The sequence below is a fragment of the Rhinoraja longicauda genome, chromosome 17, assembly GCF_053455715.1.
Source record: "Rhinoraja longicauda isolate Sanriku21f chromosome 17, sRhiLon1.1, whole genome shotgun sequence".
Taxonomy (NCBI): domain Eukaryota; kingdom Metazoa; phylum Chordata; class Chondrichthyes; order Rajiformes; family Arhynchobatidae; genus Rhinoraja; species Rhinoraja longicauda.
Window position 1 is genome coordinate 44,128,205 of NC_135969.1, and position 14,813 is coordinate 44,143,017.

At 52.9% G+C, this 14,813-nt stretch overlaps 2 protein-coding genes across 2 annotated transcripts in view; both read left to right on the forward strand.

Annotated features, from left to right (window-relative positions):
- Window positions 1–131: 131 nt before the first annotated feature.
- On the forward strand, window positions 132–3,725 carry rps23 (ribosomal protein S23). Its single transcript, XM_078413911.1, has 4 exons — window positions 132–205; window positions 1,651–1,810; window positions 2,197–2,317; window positions 3,520–3,725. The coding sequence occupies exons 1-4, from the start codon at window positions 202–204 to the stop codon at window positions 3,664–3,666; spliced, it is 432 nt and encodes a 143-aa protein (XP_078270037.1). The 5' UTR covers window positions 132–201; the 3' UTR covers window positions 3,667–3,725.
- A 2,364-nt stretch (window positions 3,726–6,089) lies between these two features.
- Window positions 6,090–14,813, forward strand: part of dnah12 (dynein, axonemal, heavy chain 12) — a 129,998-nt gene continuing 121,274 nt past the window's right edge. Inside the window, exons 1-4 of the mRNA XM_078413765.1 lie at window positions 6,090–6,248; window positions 7,326–7,501; window positions 9,748–9,838; window positions 9,983–10,009. Coding sequence (XP_078269891.1) covers window positions 6,090–6,248; window positions 7,326–7,501; window positions 9,748–9,838; window positions 9,983–10,009 — 453 coding nt within the window. The remainder of the gene's footprint in view (window positions 6,249–7,325; window positions 7,502–9,747; window positions 9,839–9,982; window positions 10,010–14,813) is intronic.

Genomic DNA, 14,813 nt, shown 5'->3' on the forward strand with positions numbered 1-14,813 from the left:
GGGTCCTTTAAACGTTTTTAACACAAAATGGTGGGGTTCGCGGGGGGAGATTTTATTTGGGGTGTGGGGTGTTGTGTGGGGGGTAGAGGGTGGGGTGTGGCGGGGCAGGCGCGCGGGGCGGGCAGGCGGGGTCCTTGCGGCGGGTAGGTGACGCGGCGCGGGCGGAGCGCGGTCTTTCGGCGCCGACACCGGGGGAGGAACATGGGTGAGGGGCGCGCTCACACTCACGGGCACACACACGCTCACGGGCTCACACTTGCACGGGCACTCACACTCAACACTGGGGGAGACGCGGGGTGCGAGATGGATAAAGGGGGGGGGGGGGGGGGGGGAGGAGGAGGAGCGGCCGCCGCGGGTGAGGCCTCGGTCCGCCAGCCCGGCCGGCCCAGTACGCGAGCCCCAGGCCTCGGGCCCGGCCGGTTCACACACACCGCTCCACGTGGAGGAACCCGTTCCATCTCATCCACAGATGCTGCCCGACCGGCTGAGTTACTCCAGTTCTCGGTGTGTCTCCATCTGTCTGGGTTGGATCCTGACCTCGGGTGCTGCTTGTCAATAGGTGCAGGAGGAGGCCATTCGGCCCTTCGAGCCAACACCTCCATTCAATGTGATCATGGCTGATCATTCTCAATCAGTACCCCGTTCCTGCCTTCTCCCCATACCCCCCTGACTCCGCTATCCTTAAGAGCTCTATCTAGCTCTCTCTTGAATGCATTCAGAGAATTGGCCTCCACTGCCTTCTGAGGCAGAGAATTCCACAGATTCACAACTCTCTGACTGAAAAAGTTTCTCCTCATCTCAGTTCTAAATGGCCTACCCCTTATTCTTAAACTGTGGCCCCTTGTTCTGGACTCCCCCAACATTGGTAACATGTTTCCTGCCTCTAACGTGTCCAACCCCTTAATAATCTTATACGTTTCGATAAGATCTCCTCTCATCCGTCTAAATTCCAGTGTATACAAGCCTAGTCGCTCCAGTCTTTCAACATATGACAGTCCCGCCTTTCCGGGAATTAACCTAGTAAACCTACGCTGCACGCCCTCAATAGCAAGAATATCCTTCCTCAAATTTGGAGACGAAAACTGCACATAGCACTCCAGTCCTTCTCCCAGTGACCGTGTGGGCTTTCTCCGGGTGCACCGGTTTCCACCCACACCCCCAAAAGAGCAGGGAAGTGGGGTGGAGGTTTCATTGAAAGCAGTAGAGCAAATTGGGGAAAAATGTTTGAAAGCAGAAGCAGTCCCTGGCCTGATAAACTGAGGCACCGTGCATTGGAACAGAAATTCACTGTTTCAATGGTCAATTCTGCTCCCTTTCCAGCTTAATGACATCTCCCTACAGCTGGGTGTTGTACACAGTTTCCATGTGTAGTCTCACTGGTGAGCTGGGGTCCTTGTGAGCACCCATGGCTGAAGAATGGCTCCAACCTGAAATGATTATCCATTCCCTCCAGAGATGCTGCCTGACCCACTGAGTTACTCCAGCACTCTGACAAAAGCTGCCTTCACCCTGTCCTTCAGCATGGAAATCAACAACTGGGCTGGCTTCAGTGTTAGAAGCCAATCCCTTGTCTGATTACCGCTTGCTTTCCTCGTACTGTAAGAAACGCTGCTATATTAATTCACATATGATTGTAATGCTTGTGTTTAGGTAAGTGCCGTGGTCTCCGTACAGCAAGAAAGCTGCGTAATCTCCGTCGTGATCAGAAATGGCACGACAAGCAGTACAAGAAGGCCCATTTGGGGACAGCTTTGAAGGCCAACCCATTCGGCGGTGCTTCCCATGCCAAAGGAATAGTCTTGGAAAAAGTGTAAGTATTTATAAACAGAGGACCTGTTACAGCGGTCGTTCCCTGGAGCATTCCAGTACTAGTCTTTCTTCTTTTCTCACAAGGAATTGTTTTTTTTTAAACTAATCTCTTGTTTGGAAAATATATTTCTTGTTTGGAAAATATCAGTCTGAAGAAGGGTCTCGACCCGAAACGTCACCCATTCCCTCTCTCCTGAGATGCTGCCTGACCCGCTGAGTTACTCCAGTATTTTGTGTTTACCTTATTACACAGTAAAACCCACTGAAAACCTCTTGGCCAATCTCTAAGTTGCTATGTTTCAAAGCATACTTATCTTTTGGAGAGGGCAAAGAATGAAGAAGAGTTAAACGTATACGTTTTTCAAATAAGTCTTTGTTCTCTTTCAGTGGCGTTGAGGCTAAGCAGCCCAATTCTGCGATCCGAAAGTGCGTCCGAGTGCAGCTCATTAAGAATGGCAAGAAAATCACAGCCTTTGTTCCAAATGATGGCTGCTTGAATTTCATAGAGGTAAGCAGTTATGTTGACTATACTTGCTCTGTACTGAATTAAATTCTACTCATGGAAAATGTGGTCATTTGATATCATTTTGTTTGGTGTTAATCAACTATGGTAATCAACTATGGTGTATTTTGCCTTTTGTAGTTTTCTGGGTATACAAAAATAGATTTGGTAAAACATTTCTGTTTTTACATTTTTGTTATTTTTTTATTCCAATCCGAAAACCTGCAAGATAAATAATGGATACTGCCTTCAAAATAGTTTGAAATTTCACTGCTCATAATTAGCTGTCTCAATTGAGTTTTCATCGTCACTGGGATAAAATCCTGCCACTCCCTATTTGCAGATATTTGAAGATCTTCACAATAATATTTCTGTTCAAATGCCATGAACACATTGAACAGCTAAAAATGGATAGTCAATGCCAGACTTGGCACTGATATTACCCACGATAGATCATGCATTGTCTTTCTGCTAACTGGTTAGCACACAACAAAAGCTTTTCACTGTACCTTGGTACACGTGACAATAAACTCAACTGAACTGAAGAATGTGAAAAGGGATTTTTTACCTCAGAGGTCTTTCACAAGGAGCCACTTCTCCCTCGTGCCATTTGTGTACAGAAGAATTGTTTAATAAATCTTCATTTATAATTTATATAGATGATGGCCCTGCAGAATACACTGCCCAAATATCCAACTGCTGATCTATGTGGAAACAGGCAATAGTTTGTGGAATGCCAGATATGAGACACAGATATAATGGGAAGGAAGGTGGATCTGGAGTCTAAAAGTTTTGTGCTTGCTTCATGACCCGTTGTTGCTGTGTGGCATTAACATGCAGAGCAATTCTGATAGTTAATTGGAGACATGGAATTGGAGATGCTGGAGTCTTGAGTAAAACAAAGTGCTGGAGGAACTTAGTGTGTCAAATAGCATCTATGGAGGACATTTAGCAGATCAGTCTGAAGAAGGGTCTCGACCTGAAACGTTGCCCATTCCTTCTCTCCAGAGATGCTGCCTGACCCGCTGAGTTGCACCAGCATTTTGTGTCTACCTTCTGTGGAGGACATGATAGGTGATGTTTGGGTTGGGACACTTCATCATACTCCAGGCTTTGTTTTACAATAATTAATTCTTCCTTCCTTGTGCATTGCATGTTTTCAAGTTTGTAATTGCTTACTATTGTAACTGTTTAATTGTGTCCTCTAGGAAAACGATGAGGTCCTGGTTGCTGGCTTTGGCCGTAAGGGACATGCCGTCGGTGATATTCCTGGCGTCCGCTTCAAGGTGGTTAAAGTTGCCAACGTGTCTTTGTTGGCTCTGTACAAGGGCAAGAAGGAGAGACCAAGATCTTAAACTTGTCATTACATTGACAAATGCTAAATAAAATCTTTTAAAGTCATGTTTTTTCAAAACTGTACCAATTGTCTCATTGGCTTCCTACTATTTGCAATGGCCATACATATTCAAGGGATTAACCAGAGGGTTCAAGATTTGTCATTTGATGGTTATGTCTTTTACCATCTTGTCAAATGCTTGCATTGCCCAGAAAGTGGTGAAGGTTCTGTGAGCAGTCAGCCCAACCTGTCTCAGGTGCCACTCTTTAGACTTTTGAGATACTGTGTGGAAGCACCAACACACCAGACACTATCCGACACACTAGACAATTTACATAAGTCAATTAACCTACCAATCGGCCAGTCTTTGGAGTGTGGGGGGGAAACTGGAGAGAACCCACGCGGTGATGGGGAGAACGTACAAACTCTATACAGACAGCACCTGTAGTCAGGATCGAACCCGGGTCTCTGGCGCGGTGTCACTGTTCCATTTTCCTATGCACCTGTACACAACTGATCATAGGCAGCAGGGCAGTGGAGTCGGAGCAATTCTGGTGCTGCTGAAGTCGGAGTTGGATACACAAGAAATCAAGGAGTCGGGTGTTTTGGGTATCGACTACACAGCCCTGATAGGCAGAGCAATGTTGCAATGGAAAATGTCAATTTCTCAGACATTTCTGGTGCACTAAAATTGTCAAACCTAAAGTTATCTGGTGAATTAAGGCTAAATTGACAAGAGGAGCAAAGTCTAAAAGATACATATTACAAATCATTGAAAGGCAACCCATAATAATAATGTGGTCCCTGTGAAAATGAAGTATTGGAATACAAATCAAGAGGTATAGAGTTGGTATGTAGAAATTCTTAGTGCCGAAAATAACTGCCGATGCTTTAAATTGAAGATAGACACAAAACATTGGAGTAACTCAGCGGGACAGGCAACATTTCTGGAGAGAAGGAACGGGTGACGTTTCGGGTCCTCGCCGTTCTTCAATCTGAAGAAGGGTCTCAACCCGAAACTGCACCCATTCCTTCTCTCCAGAGATGGTGCCTGTCCTGCTGAGTTACTCCAGCATTTTGTGTCTGAAATCTTTGTGCCACTTTGCTTTATTGACTTACTGTGCACAATTTGGGTTGAAAAACTGGTGAATCTCGTCGGCACACCCTCCAGTGCAAGTACACCCTGTGCGGTTGTCAGGGCTTATGGGGAGAAGGCAGGCGAATGGGGTTAGGAGGGAGAGATAGATCTGCCATGATTGAATGGCAGAGTAGACTTGATGGGCTGAATGACCTAATTCTGATCCAATCAGTTAAGACCTATATCCATTCTATTGTGTTATGACCAAAACACAGGAGACCACCTATGATCAACTAGAGAGCGGTCCTGAGCTACAATATGTCATTGGAGACCCTCGGACTATCTTTGATTGGACTTCACTGGACTTTATCTTGCACTCAACATTATTCCTTTATCCAGTATCTGTACAATGTGGGATGGGTCGATTGTAATTATGTACAGTCTGATGAAGATAGACACAAAAAGCTGGAGTAACTCAGCGGGACGGGCAGCATCTCTGGAGAGGAGGAATGGGTGACGTTTCGGGCCAAGACCCCCTTCTGGCTGCTTTGTCGTCAGTTACTCCAACATTTACTCTACAGTGAGTTACTCCAACATTTTGGCAAGAGTCAAGAGTGTTTTATTGTCATATAGAAAATAGGTGGAGGAGGAGCCATTTGACCCTTCGAGCCAGCACCTCCATTCAATGTGATCATGGCTGATCATCTACAATCAGTAACCCGTTCCTGCCTTCTCCCCATATCCCTTGATTCCGCTAGCCCTAAGAGCTCTATCTAACTATCTTTTGAATGCATCCAGTGAGTCGGTCTCCACTGCCTTCCGAGGCAGAGAATTCCACAGATTGTGTGAAATTGCTTTTTCTCATCTCAGTTCTAAATGGCCTACCCCTTATTCTGATCGGCCCAGATATATAGAACAATGACATTCTTACTTGCAGTAGAATATGTAAACATAGTACATTTAATAAACAAGAAAACATGTTCAGAGTGTGTATAAAGTATATACACATACATAAGTACACATAAAAAACACACTTTCAATCATGTTATGAGTTGACCCAAAATCTGGTTGAGTATATTTCAAAAATAAATTTTATGCGCAACAAAAATATATGTCCAAAGCAAAACAAACGTGCAAAAAAAAAGACTTAATGCATTGTGAATGTGAAAGTGTTCAATTTCTCTAAGGTTTGCCCCAGGGCCGGTCACGTGCCGAGGGAGATAGTGTCGGGAATCACGTGCCGGGGGAGAGCGCGTGTTGTGGCGGGGTCACGTGCTGGGGGAGAGAGTGTCGGGTCGGGATCACGTGCAGGGGAGAGAGTGTCGGGCGGGGTCACGTGCCGGAGGCGGGGACTCGGCGTGTCCATGGCGACGAAGATGTTTGCGGATGTGGGCAGCGGCGGTGGCTCGCAGCCTCCCCTCCCTTCAACCTCAACCACGGCTCAGCCTCCGTGCACCTGCCCTGCCCTGTCCTCAGCTCAGCCTCAACCGGGCGGCGGGAGAGACGGGGCGGAGGGCGGCAAGGTGGGTCTCCCCCAGGGGGTGGTGTGTACCCCAGGAGGGAGGGTCACCCAGGAGCGTACCCGGGAGGGTGTTGTGTACCCGGGAGGGTGTTGTGTACCCGGGAGGGTGGTGTGTACCCGGGTGGGGTGGTGTGTACCCGGAAGGGTGGTGTGTACCCGGGAGGGTGGTGTGTACCCGGGAGGGTGGTGTGTACCCGGGAGGGTGGTGTGTACCCCAGGGGGTGGTGTGCACCCGGGAGGGTGTTGTGTACCCGGGAGGGTGGATGTACCCGGGAGGGTGGTGTGTACCCCAGGGGGTGGTGTGTACCCGGGAGGGTGGTGTGTACCCGGGAGGGTGGTGTGTACCCCAGGAGGGAGGGTCACCCAGGAGCGTACCCGGGAGGGTGGTGTGTACCCGGGAGGGTGGTGTGTACCCGGGAGGGTGGTGTGTACCCGGGAGGGTGGTGTGTACCCAGGAGAATGGGTCTCCCCAGGGAGCGTGGTGTGTACCCGGGAGGGTGGTGTGTACCCGGGAGGGTGCTGTGTACCCGGGAGGATGGGTCTCCCCAGGGAGCGTGGTGAGTACGTCCCGGTGTTCCCCGGGCTCTGACCTCTCGCCCTCTCCCCTGACATCAGTCTGAAGAAGGGTCTCGACCCAAAACTCACCCATTCCTTCTCTCCAGAGATGCTGCCTGACCCGCAGAGTTACTCCAGCATTTTGTGTCTATCTCTCAGGACTGCAGCTGCTCCTAAAGGCGGTTCCGCTGCCCCGTGGCTTCAACCTCCCCAACATTTACTGTGGAAACCATTGACTTGACTTGACAACGGGAATAACGCTAACTGCTGATGGGCAATCTCGCTTTGATCATTAAACATGGCTTTAAGTGGTTATTCACCAATAACGATGAATGTGTTTGTATCATGTCCATGTTTTGTCTGCTTTCTAAATTGGAAAGACTTTGAAAGATCATACTGATCAGGCTCGGAAGTAACAAAATAGTACTAGTGATGGTTTTAGCAAGTTGAATTCTTAAATGATATTCAACTTTTAAATGTATTTAAATGTTGTTAATTTTTATTTTCTCCCCCATTCATTTAGATGAAGGCCACGAAGAAAGTCAGAAATGTCTGTGCGCCTCAGACTGGCGACATTAGGAGTCGCCTTCCTCCCATATTCCCCACGCCCGAGTCAATTGTGAATAATGAATTTTCCACAAGCAAACTCATGAGTTACAGTTCCAACAACTATTACCAGCAGTTGCTTGGCAAAATCATGTAAGTCGAACGTTTCGAAGTTGTCAGATTTTATTGGAGAAGTTTCATGACCAGGTTTTCTGCTATTTTGGCAATCACATGCAAACATTTGTTATTTAAAATAATTTGGATACATTGTTTAATTAGACATTAAGTTAGATATTAGGGCTAAGGGAATCAAGGGATATGGGGAAAATGCCGGAACGGGGGTGCTGATTTTGGATGATCAGCCATGATCATATTGAATTAAGAAGATGTTGCCAGGACTAGAGGGTGTGAGCTACAGGGAGAGGTTGAGTAGGCTGGGTCTCTATTCCATGGAGCATGGGAGGATGAGGGGAGATTTAAAAGAGGTGTACAAAATCATGAGAGGAATAGATCGGGTAGATGCACAGAGTCTCTTGCCCAGAGTAGGGGAATCGAGGACCAGAGGACAAAGGTTCAAGGTGAAGGGGAAAAGATTTAATAGGAATCTGAGGAGTAACTTTTTCACACGGAGGGAGGTGGGTGTATGGAACAAGCTGCCAGAGGAGGTAGTTGAGGCTGGGACTATTCCCATCATTTAAGAAACAGTTGGACAGGTACATGGATAGGACAGGTTTGGAGGGTTATGGACCAAGCGCAGGCAAGTGGGACGAGGGTAGCTGCGGACATTGTTGGCCGGTGTGGGCGAGTTGGGCTGAAGGGCCTGTTTCCACACTGTATCACTCTGTGACTCTACGAATGGCGGTGCTGGCATGAGGGGCCGAATGGCCTACTCCTGCACCTATTTTCTATATTTCTATTATCAACATATGATCTCAACTGTTTCAGAGACAAAATGAAGTTCCGATTGAATTATATGAAATTATGAAAGGTAGAGGTAGGATAGGTAGTCAGAACCTTTTTCCCAGGGTGGGACCTTTTTCCCAGGGTGGAGATGTCAAAGGTTCAGCTGCTGCCTCACAGCGCCAGAGACCCGGTAGATCTGCTGCCTCACAGCGCCAGAGACCCGGGTTCCATCCTGACCTTGGGTGCTGTTTGTGTGGAGTTTGCACGTTCTCCTTGTGGCCAAGTGGGTTTCCTCCGGGTGCTCCGGTTTCCTCACACGTCCCAAAGACGTGCGGGTTTGTAGGTTGATTATCCCTCTGTAAATTGCCCCTAGTGTGTGGCACGCAACAAAAGCTTTGTCACTGTACCTCGGTACACGTGACAATAAATAAACTAAACTAAACTAAGGTAGGCAGTGGATGAGAAAGTGGGATAACATAGAACTAGTGTAAAAAGGCGATCGATCTTCAGCGTGGGCTAAAGTCTCTGTTTCCAACCTGTATCTTTAAACTAAACTGCTTCTGCTCCTGCGACCTCCTCAATTCACTGTCGCACCGAACACCACAGCCCCACCCGGCTCGGACACGCCCCGCAAAGAGTGGGTCGCCCTGAACCGGCTCCGCACAGGGGTCGGCCGGTTCAACGCCAACATGCATCGTTGGGGGTTGCGTCCATCAGCAGCCTGCGTGTGTGGAGCAGACCAGCAAACAGCGCAGCACGGCATGTCCGACTGCACTGTCCTCCGTCCCCCTGGTGGAGGGGTAGACCTCACAGCCCTCGACAACAGCACATTGCACTGGCTACAGCGCCTGGAGGGACTTACATAACTTCTGCTGCCTCAAACGCAAGAAGAAGAAACTAAGCTAACTTAGATTAAACCTGTGATCAAGATGAGTGATGAAGATGAGGTGGTGTGACACTGCGATCGGCAGTTCTGCCCGACTCCCTGTCTGTCTGTTTACCACATGTATACTCGAATGTGCAGCATACTTTTCCACTCCATCAGTGAGGACGTCCATGAGTTTCCACTTGGTCTCACTTCTTGTCCACACTTACTGTGTGGAGAACATGCTGTAGGGGCAAGCCAATGTCTCATTTTTGTCTTTCTGAACCATCCACTACCAGAGAGCAGTGCTGAACCACTATCTACCTCACTGGTCAACCTCGGTCTACCCTTGATCGGACTTTACTGACGTTATCTTGCAATGGACGTTATTCCCTTATCACGTAGCTATCCGCTGTAAATAGCTCGATTGTAATCACGTATAGTCTTTCCGCTGACTAGATAGCATGCAATGTAAGCTTTTCACTGCACCTCGGTGACAATAAACTGAACTGAACTGAATGGAACTGATCTTTTCATTGTTTATAATAAATGCTTGACTTATTAGTTTGGCTGTACCTGCAGGAAAAGACTTCATCGTTAACGACTTCCATTTGTGACTTTTCACGTGTAGGATAGACGATGCACGTAGGATTTATGATGAAGTAATGCAGGAGGTGGAGAAACGCGAGCCAACCTCTCCCGAACCTCAGTTTCCATCCACAGTGAGTGTTCACCAAAGATAGAAAGCATCATCATTATAAAAACCAACGGGGCTTTTGAATAATTTTTTATGGTGCTGTATAAAGTAGTTATTGGAGCACGACCCCTGTTCATAGACACTATATATATATTTTTTTAATTTGCAGATGAATAGCAAGCAAAAGCAACGAAGGGTAAGTTCTGACAAATTGCCTCCAAGTAAAATATTTGTTAAAAAAATGTTTTAAAAATTAACTGGACGAGCCTTGGGTTCCTGTTGTGACAGCGGTTGATGAAGAAAAAGACAGACAATTTAATATTATTGAGAGGTCAAACTTTAACTTGAAGAAAATTTGAACATTTACCTCAGGAGTCATCGTTCAACGAAGCGCGCGTTTAATGACATTATTGAACACGGAAGTATTAGATCCGAGGGGAGTCCAGAACAAAGGGCCACAGTTTAAGAATAAGGGATAGGCCATTTAGAACTGAGATGAGGAAAAACGTTTTCAGTCAGAGAGTTGTGAATCTGTGGAATTCTCTGCCTCAGAAGGCAGTGGAGGCCAATTCTCTGAATGCATTCAAGAGAGAGCTGGATAGAGCTCTTAAGGATAGCGGAGTCAGGGGGTATGGGGAGAAGGCAGGAACGGGGTACTGATTGAGAATGATCAGCCATGATCACATTGAATGGCGGTGCTGGCTCGAAGGGCCGAATGGCCTCCTCCTGCACCTATTGTCTATCAACATGGCGGTTTATTTTATGGGGAGTGTGTCCGAAATACAGCCAAAACAGTACACGATAGCGCAACAATTTGAACAAAATTTGATACTGCACACCGCAGGCCAATGGTGGGCCCATTCCTCGTAGGGTTTCCATTGTGACCTTGGGAAATCATGTTCTTTCTTTAAAATAAATTGCTTTTTTAAAAAAATGAAAGGAATCTCAATGAAATAAAGATGCCGTGTGAAATAAAGAGGCCCAGATGGATCCGAGGTCTTTTCCAAAACTGGGCGGCCGGGCAGGGAGCGCCTCCCAGGGCCGTGGGCGGGCGAGGGGGGACAGGGAAGGTATCGGGCGTCAAGCGGGAGATCGGAGCTGCACTCAGCCACTCCATCCCCCCTCCTCCCACTCACCCACTCCATCCCCCCCTCCCCCCACTCACCCACTCCATCCCCCTCCCTCCCCCCCACTCCATCCCCCTCTCACCCCACTCAGCCACTCCATCCCCCTCCCTCCCCCCCACTCACCCACTCCATCCCCCCCTCCTCCCACTCACCCACTCCATCCCCCCCCTCCTCCCACTCACCCACTCCATCCCCCTCCCTCCCCCCCACTCCATCCCCCTCTCACCCCACTCACCCACTCCATCCCCCTCCCTCCCCCCCACTCAGCCACTCCATCCCCCCCTCCTCCCACTCACCCACTCCATCCCCCCCTCCTCCCACTCACCCACTCCATCCCCCTCCCTCCCCCCCACTCCATCCCCCTCTCACCCCACTCAGCCACTCCATCCCCCTCCCTCCCCCCCACTCACCCACTCCATCCCCCCCTCCTCCCACTCACCCACTCCATCCCCCCCTCCTCCCACTCACCCACTCCATCCCCCTCCCTCCCCCCCACTCCATCCCCCCCTCACCCCTCACCCACTCCATCTCCCCCCCACTCACCCACTCCATCCCCTCCTCACCCCACTCACCCACTCCATCCCGCCTCTCACCCCTCAGCCACTCCACCCCCCCTATCTCCCCCCCTCACCCACTCCTTCCCCCCTCACCCCTCCATCCCCCCTCCCTCTCTCCCCCCACTCACCCACTACATCCCCCCACTCACCCACTCCTTCCCCCCTCACCCACTACATCCCCCTCACCCACTCCATCCCCCCCACTCACCCACTACATCCCCCCTCACCCACTACATCCCCCCTCCCACTCCATCCCCCCTCACCCACTCCAATCCCCCCACTCACCCACTACATCCCCCTCACCCACTACATCCCCCCTCCCACTCCATCCCCCCTCACTCACTCCATCCCCCCCACTCACCCACTACATCCCCCTTACCCACTCCATCCCCCCCACTCACCCACTCCATCCCCCCCACTCACCCACTACATCCACCTCACCCACTCCATCCCCCCCACTCACCCACTCCACCCCCCGCACCCACTCCTTCCCCCCTCACCCACTCCTTCCCCCCTCACCCACTCCATCCCCTCACCCACTCCATCCCCCCTCACCCACTCCATCCCCCCTCACCCACTACATCCCCCTCACCCACTCCATCCCCCTCACCCACTCCATCCCCCTCACCAACTCCATCCCCCCTCACCCACTACATCCCCCTCACCCACTCCATCCCCCTCACCCACTCCATCCCCCTCACCCACTCCATCCCCCTCACCAACTCCATCCCCCCTCACCCACTACATTCCCCCCTCACCCACTACATTCCCCCTCACCCACTACATCCCCCCATCACCCACTACATTCCCCCCCACACTCCATCCCCCCTCACCCACTACATCCCCCCTCACCCACTACACCCCCCCCCACACTCCATCCCCCCTCACCCACTCCATCCCCCCTCACCCACTCCACCCCCCTCACCCACTCCATCCCCCCCACACTCCATCCCCCCTCACCCACTCCATCCCCCCTCACCCACTCCACCCCCCCTCACCCACTCCATCCCCCCCCACACTCCATCCCCCTCACCCACTACATCCCCCCCTCACCCACTCCATCCCCCCCCACTCACCCACTCCATCCCCCCTCACCCACTCCATCCCCCTCACCCACTCCACCCCCCCTCACCCACTCCATCCCCCCCCACTCACCCACTCCACCCCCCCTCACCCACTCCACCCCCCCTCACCCACTCCACCCCCCCTCACCCACTCCACCCCCCCTCACCCACTCCACCCCCCCTCACCCACTCCATCCCCCCCCACACTCCATCCCCCTCACCAACTCCATCCCCCCTCACCCACTACATTCCCCCTCACCCACTCCACCCCCCCTCACCCACTCCACCCCCCCTCACCCACTCCATCCCCCCCCCACACTCCATCCCCCTCACCCACTCCATCCCCTCACCCACTCCATCCCCCCCCACACTCCATCCCCCCTCACCCACTCCACCCCCCCTCACCCACTCCATCCCCCCCCACACTCCATCCCCCCTCACCCACTACATCCCCCGTCACCCACTACACCCCCCTCACCCACTACATCCCCCCTCACCCACTCCATCCCCCTCACCCACTCCACCCCCCCTCACCCACTCCACCCCCCCCCACTCACCCACTCCATCCCCCTCACCCACTACATCCCCCCCTCACCCACTCCATCCCCCCCCACTCACCCACTCCATCCCCCCTCACCCACTCCATCCCCCTCACCCACTCCACCCCCCCTCACCCACTCCATCCCCCCCCACTCACCCACTCCATCCCCCCCCACTCACCCACTCCATCCCCCTCACCCACTCCACCCCCCCTCACCCACTCCATCCCCCCCCACTCACCCACTCCACCCCCCCTCACCCACTCCATCCCCCCCCACTCACCCACTCCATCCCCCTCACCCACTCCATCCCCCCCCACTCACCCACTCCATCCCCCCTCACCCACTCCATCCCCTCACCCACTCCATCCCCCTCACCCACTCCATCCCCCCCCACTCACCCACTCCATCCCCCCCCCACTCACCCACTCCACCCCCCCTCACCCACTCCATCCCCCCTCACTCACCCACTCCACCCCCCCTCACCCACTCCACCCCCCCTCACCCACTCCACCCCCCTCACCCACTCCACCCCCCCTCACCCACTCCACCCCCCCTCACCCACTACATCCCCCCCCACTCACCCACTCCACCCCCCCTCACCCACTACATCCCCCCCCCTCACCCACTCCATCCCCTCACCCACTCCATCCCCCTCACCAACTCCATCCCCCCTCACCCACTCCACCCCCCCTCACCCACTCCACCCCCCCTCACCCACTCCACCCCCCCTCACCAACTCCAACCCCCCTCACCAACTCCACCCCCCCTCACCCACTCCACCCCCCCTCACCCACTCCACCCCCCCTCACCCACTACATCCCCCCCCACTCACCCACTCCACCCCCCCTCACCCACTACATCCCCCCCCCTCACCCACTCCACCCCCCCTCACCCACTACATCCCCCCCCACTCACCCACTCCACCCCCCCTCACCCACTACATCCCCCCCCCTCACCCACTCCATCCCCTCACCCACTACATCCCCCCCCCTCACCCACTCCATCCCCTCACCCACTACATCCCCCCCCCTCACCCACTCCATCCCCTCACCCACTACATCCCCCCCCCTCACCCACTCCATCCCCTCACCCACTCCATCCCCCCACTCACCCACTCCATCCCCCCTCACCCACTCCATCCCCCCACTCACCCACTCCATCCCCCCTCACCCACTCCATCCCCCCTCACCCACTCCATCCCCCCCTCACCCACTCCATCCCCCCCCTCACCCACTCCACCCCCCTCACTCCCCCCTCCCATCACCTCCCCCATCGCTCTCCCCTCCCTCCCCCCACACGCCCACTCCCCTCCGTGGTCCCGTTGGCGGTGAAAGCCCCGTGCGTGAGGGGATCGACGGCGGCTGGGCCCTGCGGGACCAGGGACTACACCTCCCGGCGGGCAGCGCGGCGGCGGGAGAAGGAGAAGGAGGAGAGCGGCCGCCATTTTTGTGGAGCCGTCGACGACGCCGTCGGTTGAAGCGGGCGCTGGAGGTAGACGCGGGGAGGGGGAGGAGGAGCTGCCCGGTGGGAGATGTATTCCGGCGATGGTGCCCGGGCAGGGACTCGACGACCCCCGTGGCCCGCTGAGTTACTCCAGTATTTTGTGTCTACCTGAGATATGTGGTATCACAAATTGCTGGAGTAACTCAGCAGGTCAGGCAGCATCTCAGGAGAGAAGGACCCGACCCGACCCGACCCGAAACGTCACCC

Coding starts and splice junctions, on each gene's coding strand:
- rps23 (XM_078413911.1), top strand. Junction 1,811..2,196: donor GGAATAGTCTTGGAAAAAGT/GTAAGTATTTAT, acceptor GTTCTCTTTCAG/TGGCGTTGAGGCTAAGCAGC. Junction 2,318..3,519: donor GCTGCTTGAATTTCATAGAG/GTAAGCAGTTAT, acceptor TGTGTCCTCTAG/GAAAACGATGAGGTCCTGGT.